At 34.4% G+C, this 24771-nt stretch overlaps 1 protein-coding gene across 18 annotated transcripts in view; it reads left to right on the plus strand.

Annotated features, from left to right (window-relative positions):
- Window positions 1–716: 716 nt before the first annotated feature.
- LOC112652954 (disintegrin and metalloproteinase domain-containing protein 18) overlaps window positions 717–24771 on the plus strand; it is a 183548-nt gene continuing 159493 nt past the window's right edge. For 4 of the 18 annotated variants that reach the window (XR_004805811.2, XR_004805813.2, XR_004805812.2 and 1 more), the window contains exons 1-3: window positions 824–985; window positions 1555–1631; window positions 24614–24669. Coding sequence is in view for 11 of the 18 variants with exons in the window: in XM_049094831.1 (XP_048950788.1) it covers window positions 931–985; window positions 1555–1631; window positions 24614–24669 (188 nt within the window). In the remaining 7 variants the exon portion in view is untranslated. Of the gene's footprint in view, window positions 986–1554; window positions 1632–24613; window positions 24670–24771 lie in introns of all 18 variants that reach the window. The other 14 variants (XR_007402611.1, XR_007402610.1, XM_049094829.1 and 11 more) reach the window with 9 other exon arrangements.

Consider the following 24771-nt stretch of genomic DNA (forward strand, 5'->3'; position numbering starts at 1 on the left):
CTGGCCCGTCTTATTTTAATAAAAAATTTGAGGATCCCTGGTGTAGTACTGGCATGCCCATGTTTTAAGCCTGATGAGTTTAATGTTGCAACTGTTGACACAATTCATGCTTGCAATAGGGTGTACTGTTGACACAATTCATGCTTGCAATAGGGTGTACTGGGATAAAAGGAGGTATAGATGAGAGGTGGGTAGAAGTTGAGTTAGATTTTGTACTTGTGTAGTTTAAGATTTCTCTTAGGATATTCAAAGACAATTTCATGCTCTTGTCCACCCTGGACATAGTTCTTATTTGCCTCCTTGCCCTTCCCTGCTAGTGCTTGAGTAACAAAACACTTAGGTTTCCTTTCCTTTCTTCAACTGATTACAATCTAATACAGTGAGAATAAGCATGCAGTTGAAGAAATGTGCTTTTTGATTGCCTTATCCAAGACCAAGTTCACTATTCTTGATTTTTCCTTATTTGCAAAGATAATAAAGTCAGCAGTAGCACGATTTAGTAGAAAATTTCTGGTAAGAATGGTTAACATTTCTATTTTCCTCTTCTACCACAGCAAATAAAATACATGCCAGAAAACCATGACATGGCCAATCAAAATTACCAAGAACTTCACCAGAAAAGCAAATCCCGCTCATTTGCCCCTATATCGCTACTGAAGAGTTTAATCAATGTAAATTTAGCCAGAAGAAATCAGTTACGTTCAAACTGCATAAGCTTGTGTCTGGTGCTGGCTTTCCGTGGGCCAGTGGAAGCCGCTGATTCGCTCTGCAGCCCTAAGTGTGGGCCAGCGCGAGCTGAACGCAAGCGCAGTGCTCACCCGCAGCGCCCGGTCAGCGTGCTGGACTTCTCTGAGGACTCCAGCCCACGAGCCTCAGACCTGCCCAACGGCCTTCAGCCTTGGGCAGTGCTTGCAGCGCTCTGGCTCAGCCATGTTCCTTCTCTTTGCACTGCTCTCTGAGCTTGGAAGACTGCACGCCCGCCTGGGTAAGACCACAGTAGCCTCAACTTCCTTTTCTTTTCACTCCAAGCAGGGCCCCGCTCTTCCAGGAGAGCAATTTCCTTTTCTCTGGGACCTCTACCAACCCCCCTCCCAGTTCTCCTGCTGGTGCACTCCTTCACATCTCACCATTCCTCAGGCCAGGGCAGTGACTGAGGATGTTGGCCATGGCATCCTCTCTCTGAATCAAGCGTCTAGGGTTTTAGCAGCTGAAATGCAGCCAGTCTTCCCGGGTCAACCCATCTGTGGCCAGAGGTTCTAGAGGGGTAATTACCGCCCTCAGTTTATTCCCCAGAGTTCCAAGAAAATGAGCCCTGAAGATGGTTCTGGAAATGAACAAGATGGTCCTGTAAAACTGTAATGTCTACTTTTTACTTGTTTGGATCTTAGCCGTGTTCAGCGTGCCACTGAAAATCTAGTGAAAGCTGTGCACTAAGGAGGGTGGGCACATCTATATACGTTTACTTACATTTTGAGACCACACCATGTACTCAGGATTAAGAACCCATGCTTAACTGAGATGATTGTTGAAGAAAAAAAAAATTTCCCACTGCAGATTCTGAAGGAATATTACTGCATGTCACAGTTCCATGGAAGATAAGGTCAAACAAGAGTGAAAATTCAGAGAAGCAGGTAAATGATCAAGAATATTTGTTTTATAATTTAAATTTTAAGGCTCTTTTAATTTACCTATTAAATCAGATCATACTGCTCTGTACTTGCAGAGCACAGAATTTTCTTTGTGCTATTTTGTACATTCTGATCTTTCTGTTCCCACACTTCTGTGCCCTTCTCTTCCTCTCTCTGTCCCTTCTGACATACTCACACACAACTTCCAAGAAATACTGAACTCTTTTCAGGAATCATACTGCTAGAAAAAAATCAATATGAAATACATATAACAGTGGCCCAGCCTGCAATTTATACAAATTTGTGAATCTCCACTAAGTGGCAGAGAAATGGTCTAGAGGAAAATTTTGACCCAGAAGCATCAGACTTCATAGAAGTAATGGCCAAAGAAAGAAAGAAGAAAGGAAAAAAATGTCTTATTTGCTTGCTTATGATGAAAAATATTACAATAGATAAATATTAACTGCAAAAAGAAGAATGCTTATATGCTATATTTAAAAAGTGATTAAATTGAAGGCATCACTTTATTTTCTTGACTAAATTATGTCAAATTAGTATAGTTATAATGTTTGAGATTAAAAACAAGGTCATAGTATAGAGGTTTAGATTTCTATGTGTTTAAAAGTGCTGTAGTCAATATACGGTAACTCAGAAAATTTTTCAGGTTTAAGGAACAATTTTTGAAAAAAGTAAATTGAAAAATTAAGAATTTGTTAACTCTATTTGGACATACAGTATCAGAAGTTATTATGATTAAATTCTACTAAACAATTATAATAAAAATAAAATATGTGAAAATGTACTTGAAAATAATAATAAAATAATTTCCTTTAGAGTAGTATTTCATATGCTAATCTCATTTAATTCTCACACTGACCTTCTGAAGTAGAAAGGTGATATATATGCTGATTTTTAAAAAGAAGATTAAAAATGTTAAGGGCATCAAACCTATAAGTTTCAGGACATGGATGACCCCAATTATGTTACAAGTAAACTACTTTCTGTTGAATAATTCTTAGCATAAAAGTTTTTTTCTGATTTACTTTTGTTTGTACATTGCCATTGCATGATTATTTTTTTTAAGATTTTATTTATTTATTTTAGAGAGAGATAGAGACCATGAATAAGGGGAGGGGCAGAGGGAGAGAGAATCCTAAGCAGACTATGCAATGAGCATGGAGGCCAACTTGGGGGTTTGATCCCAGCACTCTGAGGTCATGACCTGAGATGAAATCAAGAGTCAGACCCTTAACCAACTGAGTCACCCAGGTACCTCTGCATGATCACTTTAAATTTCAAACTGTTAATTTTGAATACTTGTCACAAAGCATATGTCAATATTGCAGGACATGAAATAGTTTTACACAATGTGTTCGGTACCTGTCTACATTTTTTGCATTCTATATATGGAATCCCATAAGCTGTTTTCCCTGTGATAGAATATGCTAATGTTCTCCTTTGATTTCTAATATAGACATCCTTTATTTCTCCTATTTTCTTCTTTTAATCCCTTATCATCCTGCATCTTTTTAAAACATTATTAGACATATGAAAGATTCTTTTTCTATGGACTTTCAGTATGTTATATATACAAATATATGCATATATAATTGCATATTTATATATATATATACACATACACATATATGTATATCTCAAGGAATCTGTATGGGTATAGGAATGAATATATATATATATGTGTTATGGAATTCTGACTTTTTTTAAAAAAAGATTTTATTTATCATGAGAGACACACAGAGAGAGAGGTATAGACATAGGCAGAGGGAGAAGCAGGCTTCATGTAGGGATCCCGATGTGGGACTCAATCCCGGGACTCCAGGACCACACCCTAAGCTAAAGGTAGACGCCTTAACCACTGAGCCACCCAGGCATCCCAGGAATTCTGGCTTTTACAGAAGATTTGGGAATCTGCATTTTTATATTATGCCTTTTGATTGTTGAATGTGTAAAATATTTCACATCACTGGTCCACTACATCAATTGGAAGTACCTCTATGCCATTACACCAATTGAACAATCTCCTTGTGACTTTATTTTGTACATTTATTCATGTATCTTAATCTTCAGTAATCAGATCTTATGTAGTTGGCAAATATCTTTGTCTTTGGTTTCAATTAGGCATATATCTCTCCATATATTTGTTTTTCTCTTACAAAATATTATAGTAAAACATACATTATTTGTTTTTCATAAATCAGCCATTTGAAGGTATCAATTACACACCATGGAATGAAATTATTTTAAGTTGTAAAGTATGATAATATTAATATATTGCACAGTTACTATACCTATGGAATAAATAATCTAGTCAAAATATAGAACATTCCATCATCCCAAAATGAACACTTGTGTCCAATTTCAATCAATCTCCCCTCACTTGTCCGAGTCAACTATCAATCTAATCTCTGTTATTCGTTTGTTTTGTTTTATTGTTTTGGGTTTTTTTTCTCTCCAACTTTTTTTTTATTAGATTCAGAGGTAGAATTTAGTGATTCACCAGTTACATATAACACCCAGTGCTCATTCCATCAGATGCCCTCCTTAATGCCCATCACCCAGTTACCCAATACCCCCATCTACTTCCCTTCTAGCAACTCTTAGTTTGCTTCCTAGAGAGTTTAGCACCTCCTTTGGTTTGCCTCAATCTCAATTTTCATCTTATTTTATTTTTCCTTTCCCTTTCCTATGTTAATATGTTTTGTTTTCTTAAATTCCAAATATGAGTGAAATCATATCGTTTTTGTCTTTCTCTGACTGACTTATGTCACTTAGCATGATACCCACTAGTTCCATCCATGTCATTGCAATTGACATTTCATTCTTTTTTGATGGCTCAGTAGTATTCCATTGTATGTGTCCTACATCTTCTTTATCCACTCATCTATTGGTGAACACTTGTGCTGCTTCTCTAGTTTAGCTATTGTGGACATTGCTGCTATTAATGTGGGGTGCATGTACCCCTTTGAATCATTGTTTGTCCTTTGGATAAATACCTGGTAGTGCAATTGCTAGGTTGTAGGGTAGCTCTATTTTTCACTTTTTGAAGAGCCTCCATACTATTTTCAAGAGTGGCTACTTTGCATTCCCACCACAGTGTGAGAAGTTTCCTGTTTCTCCACATCCTTGCCAACATGTGTTATTTCCTGAGTTGTTAATTTTAGCCATTCTGACCAGTGTGAGGTGGTATCTCACTGTGGGTTTGGTTTGTGTTTCTCTGATGCCAAGTGATGTTGAGCATTTTTTCATGTGTCTGTTGGCCATTTGTATGTCTACTTTGGACAGTTTTGCCTCATATATTTTAATATAAACAGCAGCATCCAGAATGCACTATTCTGTGTTGCACTCTGAATGTTTCTGAGTTTCATTTATGTTATATGTTTGTTAGTATTTCATACATTTTATTGCTGACTATTGTATCTTTGTGTAAAATGTTAAAATGTCCTTAGGTGCATCTATTTGGGATTCTTGTTTCTCAATGTAGGCATTTATTGCTACGAGCTTTCCTCCTACTTTTGCTATATCCAATAAGTTCTGGTATGTTGTGTTTCCCTTTTCATTTGTCTCTAGAAATTTTTTATTTCCTCCTTAATTTCTACTTTGTCCCATTGGTTGTTTATGAAAGTATTATATAGTTTTCATATATATGTTAATTTTCCAGTTTTACTCTTATTATTTATTTCTAGTTTCATGTCATTGTAATATACTTGGTATGATTTCAGTCTTGAATTTGCTAAGACTTGTTTTGTGGCCTAACATAGGGCCTATCCTACAGAATGTTCCATATGTCCTTAGGAAGAATATGTATTCTGCTGTTGTTGGAAAAAACATTCTATATATGTCGGTTAGGTCCACTAGTCTATAATGTTGTTCAAATCTGCTGTTTTCTTATTGATTTTGTCTGGATGGCCTATCCATTATTGAGAGGGGGGTTTTAAAGTGCCCAACTATTGCCATGTCACTGTTTTTCTCCTTTTAGCTCTGTTAGTTTTTGTTTTACATATTTAGGTGCTCTGATGTTGGACACATAAATAATTATAATTATTATACTTTCTTGATGGATTTACCCTTTTATCATTAAATAATGAATTGTGTCTCTTTTCACCATTTCTAGTTTTAAGTCTATTTTGTCTGATATAAGTATAGCTACAGCTGCATTTTTTGTTTTATTTTGGTTTGGTTTTGGTGACATTTAAGCCTTTTCTCATCTATTTGTCCTCAGTTTCTGTGCATCTTTAAGGACAAAGTGAAACTTTATAAGTAGCATAGCTTTGTTCCTTGTGTATTTAGTTTGTTTGACTTATTTAGTTATTCTATGTATTTTGTTGTTGCTTTTAAAATATTGTTTATTTATTTATTTGAAGGGGGTCATGAGTGGGGAGAAGGGCAGAGGGAGAATCAAATTCTCTGAACAGGGAGCCCAATGCAGGGCTTGATCCCAGTACCCTAGGATGTTGATCTGAGCCACCTAGGTGCCCCTGTTCTATGTATTTTGATAGATGAATTTAATCCATTTATGTTTAAAGTAATTATTGATAAGTAAAGACTTACTATTATAATTTTGTTTATTATTTTCTATTTGTTTTATAGATTCATTGTTTCTTATTTCTTATCTTGCTGTCTTTTCTAAGTTTTGAAGTCTTTTTGTATAAATATGCTTTTAATTCTTTATCATGTTTCTTTGTATAATTGTTACAGATTTTTTCCCTTGGGGTTACTTTGAGGACTAGATATAATAATCTTAAAATTATAAAACCTTATTTTAATCTATTAACAACTTAATTTCAATAGATTTCCAGAACTTTACTCTTACACTTCTCCCAATCACATTTTAATTTATTGCTGTTATAAGTTACATATTTTTATATTGTGTATCTAATAACAGATTATTGTCATTATAGCTATTCTCACTACATTCGTTTTACTTTCTCTCAAATAACTTTACCATTTCTTAGAAGGCAAGTCTAGTGGTAATGAGTTGCTTGAGGTTTTCTGTTGTTAAGTGTTCAATAGTCTTTATTCCTCCATTTCTTTTTTTTTTTAAAGATTTTATTTATTTATTCACGAGAGACACACAGAGAGAGAGAGGGGCAGAGACACAGGCAGAGAGAGAAGTAGGTTCCGTGCAGGGAGCCTGACATGGTACTCGATCCTGGGACTCCAGGATCACGCCCTGGGCTGAAGGCAGACGCTTAACCACTGAGCCACCCAGGTGTCCCTATTCCTCCATTTCTGAAGTACATCTTCATTGGATCTAAAAATCTTGGTTGATTGTTTTTTACTTTCAGTATTTAGAATATATCACCCTATTCTTTTCTGGCCTGTAAAGTTTTAGAAACCTGCTGATAGTCTTATGGGGATTCCTTGATATATAATTTATCTCTCTCCTCTTGCTGCTTTAAAAAATCTTTGTTTTTTACTGCTGAAAATTTAATCATACTGTGTCTTAGTATAGCTCTATTAGGGTTCAATCTCTTTAGAGTCCTTTGGCCTTCATGGATCTGGATGTCCATTTTTTCCCCATATTTATAAAGTATTCAGACTCTATTGCTTTGAATATACTTTTTTTCACTCTTTCTTTTCTACCCCTAAAGTCTTGTAATGCTACTATTGTTTCTTTTCATTATTACCTGCAAGTCTTATAGGCTTCCTTCATGCTTCTAAAATTATTTATCTTCTTGCTTCACTGACTGGACAAAGACCTCCCTGGGTTTATTGCACTTCATAAATACTGCATTGTTTACAAAGTGGAAGTTTATGCAAACCCTTGTATTGAACAAGTCAGCACCATTTTTCTATCAGTGGTTGCCCACTTCATGTTTCTATGTCACATTTTGGTAATTTCTTACAATATCTCACACTTTTTCATTATTATTATTATATTTGTTATGGTGATCTGCGATCAGTGATTTCTGATGTTATTACTGTGATTGTTTTGTGGCACTAGAAACTGCCCATGTAAGATGACAAACTTAACTGATAAATGTTGTGCATTCTGACTGCCTCACTGACCAGCCATTGCCTCATCTCTCTTCCTTTTCCCAGCCTGCCTATTCCATAAGACACAGCAATATTGAAATTATACCAGTTAATAACTCTACAGTAGCATATAAGTGTTCAAGTGAAAGGAAGAATCACAAGCCTCCAACTTTAAATCAAAAGCTAGAAATGATTAACTTAGTGACGGAGGCATATCAAAGCCAAGACAGGCTGAAAGCTAGGCCTCTTGCATCTGTTAAGTTGTGAATAGAGAGGAAAATTCTTGAAGGCAATAAAAAGTGCTACTCCATGGAACATAAATGATAAGAAAGCAAAACAGCTTTATTCCTGATATAGAGAAAGTTTTAATGGTCTAGATAGAAGATCAAACCAGCCACAACATTCCCTTAAGCCAAAGCCTAATCCAGAGCAAGGCCCTAACTCTCTTCAATTCTCTGAAGGCTGAGAGAGGTAAAGAAGCTACAGAAGTTTGAAGATAGTAGAGGTTGGTCCCTGATGTTTAAGGAAGAATTCATCTTCATATTATAAATGTGCAAAGTGAAGTAGCAAGTTATCCAGAAGATGTGACTCAGAGTAAATTCAGCTACCCTAAGCAACAGATTTTCAATATAGATCTTTAGAAATCTGTGGTCAGATTAGGACACCAGTTTTGCTCAGCAGTTGGGGAAAAACACAGACTGTTCTTTTTGGTCAAGTGCTACTGCAAGCAGGACTATTTGAAATCTTCCTTTAGAAATCTGTGGTCAGATTAGGACACCAGTTTTGCTCAGCAGTTGGGGAAAAACACAGACTGTTCTTTTTGGTCAAGTGCTACTGCAAGCAGGACTATTTGAGGGACCATTCAGCTTGCTGTGTGCACTGGCTAGGTTCCTGAGTCAGGCAGCCTCAAGGCTGTATTCAATAATGAGCAGGGCTATGAATTGGTTTTCATGCCTGGACACATCAGGATAAACAGCTCTAAAGCCAATAAACTCTTTAGATATTTAGTTCAAAAATATTTTCTGCCATTTCATATGATGCCTTTTAATTTTGTGGATTATTTCCTTTGCTCTGCAAATTGCTTTTTCTGTGTCTACTGAAATGATCGTATGGTTTTTATCCTTACTCTTATTGATATGATGTATTATGTTGTTTGGTTTGTGAATATTGAAACTTCCAGGCAACTCAGGAATAAATTCCACTTGTGATGAGTGATTTTTCTTTTCTATTTTTTTTAACTGTATTGTTGAATTCTATTTGCAGTATTTTGTTGAGAATTGTCTTTATCTGGTTTTGTTATTAGGGTAATACTGGAACTCAGGATGAATTTGGAAGCTTTCTTTCCTTTTCAATTTTTTGGAATAGTTTGAGATGAGTAAGAATTAATTCTTCTTTAAATACTTTTTATAATTCACTGTGAAGCCATCTGTTCCTGATTTTTTTGTCCTTTGGGGGTTTTCTGATTCCTGATTCAATTTTATTTCTAGTTATCAGTCTGTCCAAATTTTCTATTTCTTCTAGTTTCAGTTTTGGTAGTTTATATGTTTCTAGGAATTTATTTCTTATAGGACTGTCCAATTTGTTGCCATAAAGGTTTTCATGGCATCCTCTTATAATTGCTTGTATTTCTGTGGTTTTGGTATTTCTTCTCCCTCATATGTGATTTATTTATTCGAGTCTTTTCCATTTTATTAGTTTTTTTCTTCAAAGAACCAGCTTCTGGTTTCATTGATTTGTTCTATTTTTTGTTTGTTTTTTGTTTTTATATTATTTATTTATGCTCTAATATTTATAATATTCTTCCTTCTGCTGGTTTGAGGTCTTGTTTGTTGTTCTTTTTCTAGCCTTTTTAGTTGTGAGATTAGGCTGTTTTCTGTTTTTGTTTTTGCTTTTTTTGGAGATTTTTCTTGCTTCTTGAGTTAGGACTATTGCTATAAACTTCTGTCTTAGACTACCTTTTCTGCATCCTAAAGGTTTTGGACTGTTGTGTCTTCATTGACTTTTGTTTCCATGTATTTATTATTTATTTATTTATTTATTTATTTATTTATTATTTATTTTTAATTTTCTGATTGACTCACTCATTGTTTAGTAGCATGTTATTCACCTTCATATATTTGTGGTCTTTCCAGATTTTTTTCTTGGGATTGAATTCTAGTTTGGTAGGATTGTGATCAGAAAAGATGCATGCTCTGACTTGGATCTTCTTGAATTTGTTGACGCTTGTTTTGTAGACTAAAATACAATCTACTCTGAATAATGTTTCATGGGCAGTTGAAAAGAATGTATATTCTGCTATTTTAGGATGGAATTTTCTTAATATGCCTTTTAAATCCATTTGTTTTGGTATGTCATTCAAAACTATTGTTTCCTTGTTAATTTTCTGTTTAGATTGTCTATCCATTGATGTAAGTAGGATGTTGAAGTCCCCTACCCTTATTATGCTATAAATTAGTTCCTTTGTGTTTGTTATTAACATTTTTACATATTTTAGGGTGTTCCTGTGTTGGGCACATAAATATTTCCAATTATTATATCTTCTTGTTGGATTGGCTTCTTTATTATTATAAATAATTATCTTCTTACAGTCTGTGTTTCTCTTGTTACAGTCTTTGTTTTAGTCTACTTTTTCTGGGGCATCTAGGTGGCTCAGTTGGTTAAGCATCTGCCTTCAGCTCAGGTCATCATCCCAGGGTCCTGGGATTGAGCCCTGCATCAGGATCCCTGCTCAGCAGGGAGTCTGCTTTTCCCTCTAATCCTCTCCCCACTACTCATATTCTTTCTTTTGCTCTTTCTCTCTCTCTCTCACACACACACTCTATCTCTCAAATAAAGAAAATATTTTAAAAAATAAAGTTACTTTTTCTGATATAAGTATTGCTACTCCAGCTTTCTTTTGACATTCATTTGCATGATAGTTGTTTCTCCATCCTCTCATTTTCAACCTGCAGATGAGTTTAGGTCTCTTGTAGGTAGCTTTTTTATTCATTCTGTCACATTCTCTTTTAATTGGAGTGTTTAGTCCATTAACGTCTATAGTAATTATTGATAGGTATGTATGTATTGTCATTTGTTGTATGGTTGCTTTTGAAGGTTTTGTCTGATCCTTTCTTGTTTTTCTCTTTTTCTTGGTTTGCTGATATTTAGTGATTTGTTGGATCTCTTATTCTTTGTATATTTATGAGTGGCTTCTAATATATCATTACCATTAAGTTTGCATATAACCTCTTCTGCATATGGCAGTCTATATTAAGGTCATGGTTGTTTAAATTTGAACTCACTCTACTCCCATCCTCTCCACAGTAAGTATATGCTATTATATTAATATCCTTTTATTTTGTGAGCTCCTCAACTGTTTTACATAAATATTAATTTTTATTGCTTTTGAGTTTTCTACCTTTATACTATCACTTTTGGTCTCTCTTTTCCATTCAAAGAGTCCCCTTTAATATTTTTTTTGCAGAATTGGCTTCATGGTCATGGACTCCTTTAGTTTTTGTTTGTCTGGGAAACTCTTTATTTCTCCTTCTATATTACATTATATCCTTGCTAGATAGAGTATTCTTGACTGCAGATTTTTCCCATTCAGCACTTGAATATATTATGCCACTTTCTTTGGGCCTGCAAGGTTTCTGCTGAAAATTATCTTGCTAGCTTATAGATATTCCCTTATAAATTACTATCTTCTTTTGTCTTGCTGCTTTTAAGATCTTTTCACTATATTTTACCAATTTAATTAGAGTATGTCTTGATGTGTCTGCTTTTGTTGATTATATTGGGAATTCTTTGTTCCTCCTGAATCTGGATTTCTGTTTCCTTCCCAGATTAGAGAATTTTTCAGCTACTATTTCTTCAGATAAATTATGTGTACCTCTTTTTCTCTTCTTCTTCTGGAAGTCCTGTACTCTGAATGATATTACATTTGATGGAATCACTGAATTTCTAAAGTCCATTCTTTTTTACATAATTATTTTTCTCTCTTTTGTTCAGCTTGATTACTTTCCATTAGTCTGTCTTCTAGGTCATTAATTTGTTCTTCTTCTTCCAGCCTGCTGTTCATTCCATCAAGCATGTTTCTCATTTCATTCATTGAGTATTGTCTTCTCTGTTTCTGAAAATTGCCATTGGAATTTTGGTAGGATTACATTGAATCTGTAGATCATTTTAAGTAGTATGGGCAATTTCACAATATTAATCCTCCTAATCCATAATCCCAGAATAACTATTTACTGGTGTCTTTCATTTTTTACATGAATATTTTAGAATTTTCAATGTATATATTTTTTTACCTCCTTAGTTAAATTTTTCTTAATTATTTTATTCTTGGGCAGCCCTCGTGGCGCAGCGGTTTGGCACCGCCTGCAGACTGGGGTGTGGTCCTGGGGACTCAGGATCGAGTCCCGCATCGGGCTCCCTGCATGGAGCCTGCTTCTCCCTCTGCCCGTGTCCCTGCCTCTCTCACTCTGTGCCTATGAATAAATAAATAAAATCTTTAAAAAAATTATTTTATTCTTTTTGGTGTTATTGTCAATGGGATTGTTTTCTTAATTTTCCTTCTGTTAGTTCATTGTTAGTATATAGAAACAACTGATTTTTTGGGGGATTTTGGTTTTGTAGCCTACAACTTTACTGAATTCCTTTATTAGTTATGGCAGCTTTTTGGTGTAATCTTGGGATTTTCTATATATTAGATCATATCATCTACAAACAGCTGATTTTACATCTTCCACTGCTTTGTTCTTTGTTCTTCATGCTCCCAGGGAACTTGTGGATTCCAAGTCCTGTTAGCTTCCATAGCTGGGTGGCAGCTGTGGGAGATGGGGCTTTAGATGTGTGGACAAACACCTTTCAAGGAGAATATGGAGATTTAGTTTTATAGTTGGATGATGAGCCAAGGGGAGAAAGCACAAGAAATTTCATCATGTTGGGTACAAAATTAGTACCTCAAGGTACATATTTAGTACCTGACAGCTGCCAGATACTAATTATGTACATTGTCAGCTCCCAAATGCAGGCTAAGTAGAAGATCAACCCCCAGGCAGCAGCTGAGGATGTATGCAGGGACAATTTCAAATCTTTGCATTGTCTCCTGTTCCTTCTGCTCTCAGTCCAGGAAATAGCTGTGGGAAGTGTTCACCCTTCTATATAATTTTTTTTTTCCAATTTAGCATGAGTCTGTGAGATTTGTGAATGCTGAGCCCTGTAAGTTCCCAGAGCTAGGTGATTTGAGAACTAGGTACTAAGGTGGCAGCTACAAAAGTTGAAGTTCTAGATGTATGGATGAACTCCTGCTAGGAAGAAGCTAGAAGCTTAGTTTTATTGGTTGATTAGTCCAGGAGGGATAAGGAAGGGGAAGTACTCATTGACTTTTTCAAGCTACTGGGAGGATCCCATTCTGCACCTTACATAGAGTCTGATTAGAAGCTGGATCCTCAAACTGCAAATGGGAAAATAAGCAGTCATATTTTTTTCCAGGATGAAACTAGGATTTGGTTGCTCTTGCATGATCCCTCTGTAATGAGCCCAAGGAAATAGTCATGAGAAGTTCTTATGTACCTTTTTAAAATAAATACTGTTTAATTTGGATCTGGGGGATCATGAATGCCAAGCCTTCTTGCCACTCTGAACTAGGTGATGTGGAAATCAGTCCCTTGGGTGGTTGCCTTAGATATTTGGGTGCTAGATGTGTGGTTCAAATTCTTTGGTTCTGAGGAATAAACTGAGATCTGTGGGCCCCCTCTTGATTGCAGGGCATTGTGGCATGGGTGAATTTTATGGTATTATTAAACTTTCCTTCCTGTTTCAATATTTTCCCTCAGTCACCCTAGTGTTTAGGGTCACTCAACTAATTTATGCATTTCTCCAAGAGGGAATTGATCCATGTGAAACTACGTATTCAGTGGATCCATGGTGGGGAAGGAGAATATAAGGAGTCTTTTATCCTGCCATCTTGCTGATTTCAAGCCTCCACATATATTTATTTTTAATTGGGTTAAATAACATTGCTAATTTTATTTCGTAGAATGCTTAATTTTTTTCTATAAAATGTGTTATACTTATTTCTGGTAGGCAGTTATCTATCAAGCATATTGACAATTTCAGGCTGGCTTTTGATATTTTGGAGGTTGAATGTTTAGAGTAACACTCTAAGGCCAATTTTTTCTTATCACTAAAATTTTATCCTTCTGTGGTCTCCACTGAATGTTGTGAACATTCAGTGATATCTCTCTCCTCTAGTTGATCAGACCTTGGATATTTCTCAGAACTTTGTGAACTGTGAGAGTTATTCCTCAGCTCCCTAATAGTTCCTTGTAGTTGTGTTGGACAGATCCTGATTTGACCAAGTGATTCCCACCTTCTTGTATTTGTGTCATTGAAAAAGCTCCACCCGTGAGTGTGGAAAGGACCTGTGACCTTCTTGTAATCAATAAAATATGTCCGTGCTGATGGATATAACTCTGTTGATTACATTGTGTTATAGGACAGAAGGTAGATTTCTCTCCTATTATGTTATATTACATAAAAATTTATTTTGTCAACAGATACTCTCTCACTCTCCTAATGATGTTGTAAACGTGACTTGCCATATTTTGTACTGTCCATGGAGACAGCCATGGGACAGTTAACTCTTAAGTGGCCTCTCGTAAATGAAAAGAGCCTCTTGCCAATAGCAAAAACCTAAATCTCTTAGTTCTATGGCTATAAGGAAATGAATTTCACCAACAAACTTATTGAATTGAAAGCAGAAATTGATTCTTCTTCAGGTGAGAATACAAACCAGCTGACATGTTGAAAACCCAGTTATTATATTGATGGACTCCTGACCCATAGAAACTACAAGATAATAAATGTTATGTTTTAAACTACAGTTTGTGATAATTTGTTATGCATCAATAGAAAACTAATACACCCAGCCTCATAAAATTGCACTCTGTGTATAGGTGATTTAATATTCATTAACAGAATACGGGGCAATCCTCCTTCTTCAGTCTAGAAAGTTCATTGAGATAGGAAGCTAGGGCAACTGTAGTTTCCATCTCAATTTTCTACCTTCTCTCAATGATCATAATCTTGTACTACCTATTGTTTAAATTATCAGAGCATTTGTTTTACTTATCATGCCTAGATTTCTTGTTTCTTGCAGCTGAAGAGCACATTCAGACCCAGTCTTTCTAGTATGGCAGGGATGGAATTGATGTCATTGATTATCACTGCTTCCTGCAAGCTGTCCTTCCTTTATAGTTTACTTCTCTTTCTGCTGAAGTTCATCCTTCCATGAATCATTCATGGCATATCTATAAGTGGTAAACTCAACTGCATTACTACCTGAATGAAAGTACTTTAGTTTGGCTGATCATTTACCATTTTAGAATTCTTTTCTGTCACTTTGGTGTGTGTTTGCAGGTTACTCATGAACCACAGTGAGAAATCTGGCTCCCACTCTCCATCATCCATTTATTACTGTTTTTAAATTCCAGTAGAGTTGTGCGGTTGTTTTCAGAATTTTTAACCCATTTCTCTGTGAGTGAGCAGCACATATGGCCTCAAGATTCCAGGGAGGGAAGGAGCCACCTACTTTGTAACCTTTCCCTTGTAGCCTTTCCCTACATCAAATCTATGAGCTGGAGACCATCATTTCCAACTAGAATAGTACTATGTAGACTTCATTTGTCTTAGGCCTATAGTTCTCTCCTTATTTCATTTAGGTCAGAATATTTTGTCTCTTATCTCTTCAGATGTTATATCATGCATTTGTAATAAAGTTAGATGCTTTTGTCATAGTTTGCCCTTCACCATGGGATCCCCTGACCTTCTAAATTATTTTTTTAATTTGCATACATTAAAGTTCACATAAAGTATATGTCTATGGGTTTTGCCAAAGGTTTAGTTTCATGTATCCAGTAATACGAAGTTTTACAAAATAGTTTCATTTCCCTTAAATATCCCCTGTGCTTCAGTTGTATTACTGTTTCTAAAACCAGCCCCTGACAAATGATCTGTTCTTTAGTCTCTAGAATAGTATCTTTTCTAGAATGTCATATAGTTGAAATTATACAGAATATCCCCTTTTCAGAGTGGCTTCTTTCATTTAGCAATATACATGTAAAATTTATCTGTATTGGTTTATTGTTTTAAAATTCATGCTTTTCATTGCTAGTAGTATTCTATTGTATAGATGTATCTTAGTTTATCTGGTTCCCTATGATAGGACATTTTGCTTATTTTCAGGTTGTGGCGATTATGAATAAAGCTGTTAGTAACATTCATATGCAGGTTTTTGTAGACATAAGTTTTCAGATCAACTGAATGAATACCTAGGATAATAATTGCAAAATTGTATATTAAGATTATGTTTAGTTTTATAAGATTTCCAGATTATCTTCCAAGGTCACTGTGTTTTGCATTTCCACCAGCAATGAATAGGAGTTCCACATCTTCACCAGTATCTGGTATTGCAAGGTTCTGGGTTTAGCCTTTCCAATTTTTGTGTAGTAGTATCTCACTGAGGTTTTAATTTGTATTTCCCTAGTAAGAGTAATGTTGAACATATTCCCATATTCTTATTTTCCATCTGTATATCTTCTTCAGTAAGATATCTGTTCAGATCTTTTACTCCCTTTTTAATTGGATTGTTTGTTTCCTTACATGTTCTTTGTATATTCTGCACACATTTTTTTCTTATTAGGTAAGTGATTTACAGTTTTTTCCTAGTCTATAGCGTGGGGTTTTTTTTGTCTTAACATTGTCTTAATAATGCTAACAAAATATTTTAAATTAAATAAATCCAACTTATTATTATTTTTCTTTTATGGATTATGATTTTTCTATCATATCTAAAAACTTACCAACACTAAGTACACCTAGGTTTCCTCTAATGACTTATTAGAGAAATATTTTAAGAAGTCTATACTTTTAAAGTTAATATTTGTGTAAGGTATGAGGTTTGGGTTGAGTTTCATCATTTTGCTATAGACATCCAGTTTTCACAGCACCACCAAAGCACCTTTGCACCTTAAAAACATCAGTTGATTATATTTTGGAGGGCTCTATCTCTAAGCCCTCCTTTTCTCTTTGGCCAATACCATGCTGTCTTGTTTATGATAGGTTTATGGAAAATCTTGAAAGTGGGCAATGTGATGGCTTCAACTTTGATCTTCCTTAGTATTTTGATGACTGACTATACAAGGTCCTTCACTTTTTGTTAGTTTTTTTGTAATTAATTTCCTACAGTATCCATAATGAGTAAATGAAATAAACATACCTAAATCTTCATTTCTCAGCAATTTTGAAATAATATTTCTTAACTCTTGCTTCTTTGCTGTATTATTTTTGTGTACATAAATTCTTATTAGCTAATGTTGGAAGTTTTGGAAAGAGCTTCTCTCTTTCTTATTTATTCTTGCAAATATTCCACTTTATAAAATTACTTTGTATTTAATCTCAGGAACTTTCTTACCTTTTGTGTTCAACCTCATCGATTCATATTTCAGATACATCCAATCTCCTACTCATGATGATAATAATTTACTTAAAAATCAACAATTACATTTTAATTTGTGTGATCTATAATTGGATCATTTTCATAATAATCTTTTATTCCTTCAGTAAGAACTCTCTGCTCTTCTTCACATTTTAGCAGTATAATATAGTCACAAAGTATATGGTTTCTCTGTCAAGTTCTAATATTCATTAAATGTGTTATCTTAGGAGAGTTAATCTCCTTTCCTCAAGATGAAAATTATTATTATTGTGAGGATAATTTTTTAAAAACATGTAAAGTGTTTAAGACTGTGTGATAGGCATATGACAAATGTTCATTAAGTGTTAACATTTTTAAAATAGTATTCCATTACATTTAATCTCTAATTCTGAGGTGTAATACATACTGTTTCTTCTGTAAGGATCTTAAAGGTACTTATTTTTTCAGGTCCTGTATTACATACTTTATGCTTTTCTGGGGAGTAATTTATTTCATTTGTTGAATTTGATACCTTTCCTTTTTGATGTAGATATTCCTCAGAAGTTAAATTGTTTTTCTATTGTGTACTTGCTATTGTAGTTGAGATCCTATTAGACTTTGCCTCTGTTTTGAATTTGGTCTGAGATAATGCATTGGTTCTGCTCTAGTACATTACAACAGTTTAGAGGAATGACAGTGAAAAGATTTACCTCAGTTCTGGATTATTAGTCATATGGTCTTCTGAGTCTATGTGATTCTTGTATTTCCTAGATGTTTTCATGCATAAGCATCACTGGCCTCTCTCAAGCTCACAGACTCCATTCCAGCTTAAAATTAGAGATCTTTCTTGCAATTGATTTGTTTTGGAAAGAAATTGTGCATTTGCTAGAATAGATGTCTGTCTGCCTTTATGGAGATAGTACACTGACTGTGTAAACACACACTAAGTCCTTTCCTGTTCCGGAATGCCACCACATGAGAATAATGAGCACAGTTACAACTTAGTTCTCTTATTAGAGCTCCTATTCCTGGAGCTGTAGCATTCCCTACTAACATGTTTCTTGGGTCTTTTTCCCTCAGTTTTATATGTTGAGAATTGCTAAGTGGCTCTAAGTATATATAGTAGTGTGTGTATGTATGTTTTATATATATACATATATAATGTAAATTTCTTATTTCATTATAATTGGTGTGGGATGTAAGCCTGCAGGCATGCCTTTCATTTTGACTAGTAAAGTTTATATTTTCCTAAATAGAGACTATTATAATGTAAAATGATATTTTTCAAAATGTAGTTGCATTTTTTCTTTTAAAAAGAAGCCCTTTGCATTAGACACTGTAATCCTAAATGTACTAGAATAAAGATTCTTAATATTTAGAATAATAAATTCTGAAGAATACACTAGTATTCTAAAGAGATTGTGTCATTTTTTAAATTGAGGTAAAAGTGGCACACATTATATAAGTTTCAGGTATATAATATTATAATTCAACATCTGTATGCACTACAAAGTGATCATCATTTAAAGTCTAGTTACCATCCATAAACATACAAATTATCTCCTTTATCTACTTTACCCACTCCTGACCCTCTTTACACTCTGGTAACCACCAACTGTTCTCTTTATCTATGAGTTTTGGGTTTTTTTTGTGTGTTCCTTTGTTTTGTTCTTTTTAGGTACCACGTATAACTGAAATCATACACTGTCTTTCTCTGTCTGACTTATTGCATTTAGCATTAAACCTTCAAGGCTCATTCATGCTGTCATAAATGGCAAGGTTTCATTCTTTTTGTGGCTGAGTAATATTCCATGGGGTGCATCTGTGTGTATAAATATATATATTACATCATCTTTACTTATTGATCTATTGAGGACATTTAGGTTGTTTCCATTTCTAGGCTATTGTAAATATTGCTGCAGTGAACATAGAAGTACATATATGTTTTTGAATAAGTATTTGTTTTTGATAAGTATTATCTATGGATAAATAACCAGCAGTGGAACAGCAGGATCATATGGTAATTTTGTTCCTATTTTTTTTTTTTTTGAGGAATCTCCGTACTATTTTCCATAGTGGCTGCATCAATTTACATTTCCACCAATAGTGTACAAGTGTTCCCTCTTCTCCATGTCCTTTCCAACACTTGCTATTTCTTGTCTTTTTTATAATGGTCATTCTAATTGGTGTGAGATAATCTCTCATTGTGATTTTGATTTGCATTTCCCTGATATTTAGTAGTGTTGAATATCTTCATATGTCCCTATTGGCCATCTGTATGCCTTCTTTGGAAAATAGTCTATTCAGATCCTCTGCCAATTTTTTTTTTTAATCAGATTTTGTTGTTGGTGCTGAGTTGTATAAGCTCTTTTGTGTATCTTGTATAGTAACCTTTATCAGATGTATGACTTGCAAATATCTTCTCCCATTTAGTAGACTGACTTTTCATTTTAATGATGATTTCTTTGCTGTGCAAAAGCTTTTTAGTTTCATATAATCCCATTTGTTTATGTTTGCCTTTTTTCCAAAGCCTTTGGAATCTGATCCACAAAAGCATTGCTAAGACCAATGTCAAGGAACTTACTGCCTATGTTTTCTTCAAGGGCTTTTATGGTTTCAGGTCTTACATCAGGTCTTTAATTCATGATGTATTTATGGTGTTAAGATAGTGTATGGTGTTAAGATAGTGGTCTAGCTTAATTCTGTTGCATATAAATAACCAGTTTTTTTCCCAACACTATTTATTGAAAAGAAAGTCCTTTGTTCATGGTGTTCTTGGATCTTTTGCCATAAACTGTCCATATGTATGTCACTTATTTCTGAGCTCTCAGTTCTCTTCCATTGATCCATGTCCATATTTTGTGCCAGTGCCATATTGTTTTGATTGCTATAGCTTTAAAATAGGTTTGAAATTAAAGAGAGTAATATATTTAAGCTTTGTTCTTCTTTCTCTAGATTGCTTTGGCTGTTAGAGATCCTTTGTGGTTTCATACAAATGTTAGAATCATTTGTTGTTTTTCTGTGAAATATGCTGTTAAAATTTTGATAAAGATTGCATTGAATCTATAGATTGCTTTGGGTGGTAGGGACTTTTTTGACATGAAAATTTATTACTGTCATGTTTTCACCATCAAAACTTATGATCTTGGGTTTTCTTTCTTGTCTTAGTATAAGACCAAAAGAGAGACACTGCCTACTTTGACGGCATTAAAGCAAACGCCAGGAATGTCACTGGCAGCATGACCTTTGCAACCATATCTAGAAACCAAAATTTCATCATTTTCAAACAACAATCATTGGGTACAAAAGCTGTTATTTTTGGGGGGACATTCTTGATCAGCTAACACCCTGACACATTTCCTGATGAAAGAATTTAGCTGTTTGGCTTCAACCTCTAATTTTTCCAGTACAATTCCCTTTGCATGGAAGAACCTCCAAAAAGATTGCCCTTCAGGTCTGTGCACAAATGGGCTTTCTTGTATTTTTTATCAGGCCACTTCTGATCTCTCAGTGACTACTGGCAGCCGAAAAACTGGGACACTTGCCCATCCTGCTAGCACCATGGTCTTGTAGGGACTTTTTAACGATATTAATTATTCCAGTCCACAAACACAGAATACCTTTTCACTAATTTGTCCCTTCTTAAATTTATTTTATCAATATATTATAGTTCTTTGTACAGACATCTTACCTCCTTGGTAAAATTTGTTTCTAGATATTTTACTCTTTTTGATGTAAACGTTATTGTTTTTAAATTTATTTTTCTGGTAATTCATTATTAATATATAGAAATTTAACAAATTTTGCAAACTAATTTTATATTCTGCGGCTTTACTTAAGTTATTCATCCTAATTGTGGGTTTTTTGTGTTTGTTTTTGTTTTTTTTTTGGTGGTGGTATCTTTGTATATATCATATGCTGCCTGCAAAGGCTGACAGTTTTATTTCTTCTTTTCTATTTTGGATGCCTTTTATTTCTTTTTATTGACTAATTGTTGTGGCTAGGACTTCCAATACAATGCAGAATAAAAGTGGTGAGAGTGGTTTCTTGTCTTGTTCCTGAACTTCAAAAAAAAGCTTTCAGGTTTTCCCTATTGAGGTGTTAGCTGTGGGTTAGTCATATATGGCCTTTATTATGGTGAGGTACATTTCTTCTATCAGCACTTTTCTGAGAGTTTTTATGATTGGAGTTGAATTTTATTGAATACTTTTTCTGCATCTATGGAAAACATATGAATACTTTTTCTGCATCATATGATTTTTATCCTTCATTTTGTTGAAGTGTATCACCTTATTGATACACTTCAACAAAATGCTGAGGCATTCTTGTATTACTGGAATAAATCTGACTTGATTTTGTTGTATAATCATATTAATGTATTGTTGGATTTGATTTGGTAATAATTTTTGAGGATTTTTGCATCTGTGTTAACCAAACATATTGGCCTATAATTTAATTTTTCACATTGTCCTTGTTTGTTTTTGGTATTATACTAATGCTGGCCTCAAAAAATGTATTTGGAAATGTTTCCGCTTCTTCAAGCATGTTTTTTTTTTCAAGTTTTTTTTTTTTTCATCATTTTCAAACAACAATCATTGGGTACAAAAGCTGTTATTTTTGGGGGGATCCCAAGAGTTAGATTTATAAAGTAGGATTGTGTTGCTATGATCTCTTATAGACCACTTTTGCTGTATCCCAAGGATTTTGATATGTTGTATTTCTATGTTCATTATCTCTAGGTATTTTTTCTTTGATTTCTTTGTTGATTCATTGAGTGCTCACTAACATGTTAAATCTCTACCTATTTGTGTTTTTTCCAGTTTTCTTCTTGAACTTGATTTCTGCTTCTATTCCATTGTGTTTGGAGAAGATACTTGATATGATTTCAGTATTCTTGATTTTTGAGTCTTGTTTTATGGTCTAACATGTGACCTGTCCTGAAGAATGTTTTATGTGCATCTGAGAAGAATGCATATTCTATTGCTTTTGGATGGAATACTCTTTGTAGAACTATTAAGTCCATCTGGTTTGATGTTTTTTTAAGACCAGTATTTCCTTATTGATTTTCTGTCTGGTTGATCTATCCATTGAGATAAGTTGGGGTTAAAGCCCCTACTCTTTTACACACACACACACACACACACACATATATATATATATATATTTTTTTTTTTTTTTGAGAGACAGAGGGCACGGGTATAGGGAGAGGGGCAGAGGAAGAGAGTGAGAGAATTTCAAGCAGGCTCCACACTGAATGGTTAATCTCATAACCCTGAGATCATGACTTGAGCTGAAACTGAGTCCAATGCTCAACTGATTGAGCCACCCAGGTGCCCCAGTATAACTTTTAATTTCTCTGTTTATATACATTGATATTTGCTTTATGTATCTCGGTGTTCCTATTTTAGGTGCATATGTATTTTTTTTGCATATGTATTTATAAATGTTATTTCTTATTTAACTGATCCATTATGTATCATTATGTAATATCTTTCTTTTATCATTATGTAATATCTTTCTTTATTATACAGTCTTTGTTTTATTTTTTGAAAGATTTTATTTATTCCTGAAAGGCAAAGACATAGGCAGAGGGAGAAGCAGGCTCCCTGCAGGGAGCCCAATACAGGACTCAGTCTTAGGACCCCAGGATCACGACCTGAGCCAAAGGCAGATGCTCAACCATTGAGCCACCCAGGTGTCCTGTCTTTGTCTTAAAGTCTATTTTGTTGGTTATGAATATAGCTATGCCAGCTTTTTTGTTTGTTTTCATTATGTGGAATATCCTTTCCATCCCTGCACTTTTCAGCTCATGTGTATCCTTCCCTCTGAAATTAGTTTCATGTAGGTAGAACACAGAACACAGTCCTATTTTTTTTTTAATCCATTCAACCACTTATTTCTTTTGGTTACAGAGTTCACTTACCTCTACAGTAACTATTGATAGGCATGTAGTTATTACCATTTTACTAATTGTTTGTCGGCTCTTTTTTTTTTTTGTTCCTCTCTGTTCCTTTCTTCTTGTCTTTCTCTCCTCCCTTGTGGTTTGATGTCTTTTGTTAGTGCTATGTTTAGGCTCCTTTCTCATTTTTCTTTTGTGTATTTACTTTTTGTATGTATTTGTGATTATTTTACCGTTTACATCTTGCTTTTCTATGTTATATATTTTGAGTTGACAGCAACTTGAACATATTCCAAAATTTTACATTTTTCTCTTCCTCTCATGTTTTATATTCTTATATCACATTTTGCATCTTTTATTTTATATACCCTCTACCTATTCCTTGTGGTTTTAGCTAATTATATTGTCTTTGTCTTTTAATCTTTATACTTGCTTAATAAGTAATTGATCCACTACCTTTACTGTGTACTTACCTTTTCCGGTTAGCCTTTTTACTTTTATATATTTTCCTGTTATTAATTGGTATCATTTCTTTTCAGTTTAAAGTTTAGGGAAGTTTTTTTTTTTAATTTTATTTATTTATTCATGAGAATACACAGAGAGGAGAGAGAGGCAGAGACACAGGCAGAGGGAGAAGCAGGCTCCATGCAGGAAGTCGATGTGGGACTCGATCCCAAGTCTCCAGGATCAGGCCTTGGGCTGAAGGGGCTGAAGCTAAACTGCTGAGCCCCCTGGCCTGCCCTAGAGAAGTCTTTTTAACAGTACTTTTAAAGCCAGATTAGTGATAAAAAATAGGTTTTGCTTAACTGGAAAACAATCTCTTATTCAATTCAGAATAATAGCCTTGCTGGGTAGAGACTTTTTGGTTAGAAGTTTTTCCATTCAGCACTTTGAATATATCATGTCACTCTCTTCTGGCTTGCATTGTTTCTGCTGAAAAATCTAGTCATAGACTTATGAGATTTCCTTGCATGTATTAAGTTGTGCTTCTTTTGCTGCTTTTATGAATCTATCTTTAATTTGACTATTTTCAGTGTAATATATCTTGGTGTAGATCTGTTTGGGTTTATTTTATTTGAGACTGTCTAGGCTTCCTTTATCTGGATATCTGTTTCCTTCCTCATATTAGGGAATTTTTCAGTCATTATTTTTTTCAAATAAGTTTTCTGGCTTTTCTCTATCTCTCTGCTCCTTCAGGGATCACTGTAATCTAAGTACTATTCCATTTGATGTTGTACCAATGGTGTCTTAGTTATCTTCATTTTCAATTCTTTTTCCACCACCACCATCCCCCCACTTCCCAGTCTGGGTGATTATCACCCTGCTGGAGTGTTTTTTGTTTTTGTTTTTGTTTTTTGGCAAAATGGTGTCTTTACCTCTCCTATCTCTCTCAATGAATGCCGTCCTTTTTGTCTTTGTTCATCCAGTTTTGTTCAGAGTAAATTACTCCATATGTAGTTGTATGTTGGTTGTACCCATGAGAAAGAGAGTGAGTTCAGGATCTTCTTAGCTTGGTATCTTGAACACTGCCCCTGCTCCACCCTGCAGAGTGAGTCTTGAGAAAAAGTACAGTTTCATTTTATATATTTCTGATTTACTAAGTCATTTTTATTTATTTGCTTATTTCAGGTGATTTATATCATTACAATTGATGAAAAACCATACACTCTGCATCTCAGAAAACAGTAAGATATAATTTTCCATTAAAGCTTATATTTCATTTTTTAAATATTTTGGTATACAATTTAAGAATGCAATATAATGTAGACTGTTCAATCTGTTTTTCA

Source organism: Canis lupus, chromosome 16 (genome assembly GCF_003254725.2).
Source record: "Canis lupus dingo isolate Sandy chromosome 16, ASM325472v2, whole genome shotgun sequence".
NCBI lineage: Eukaryota > Metazoa > Chordata > Mammalia > Carnivora > Canidae > Canis > Canis lupus.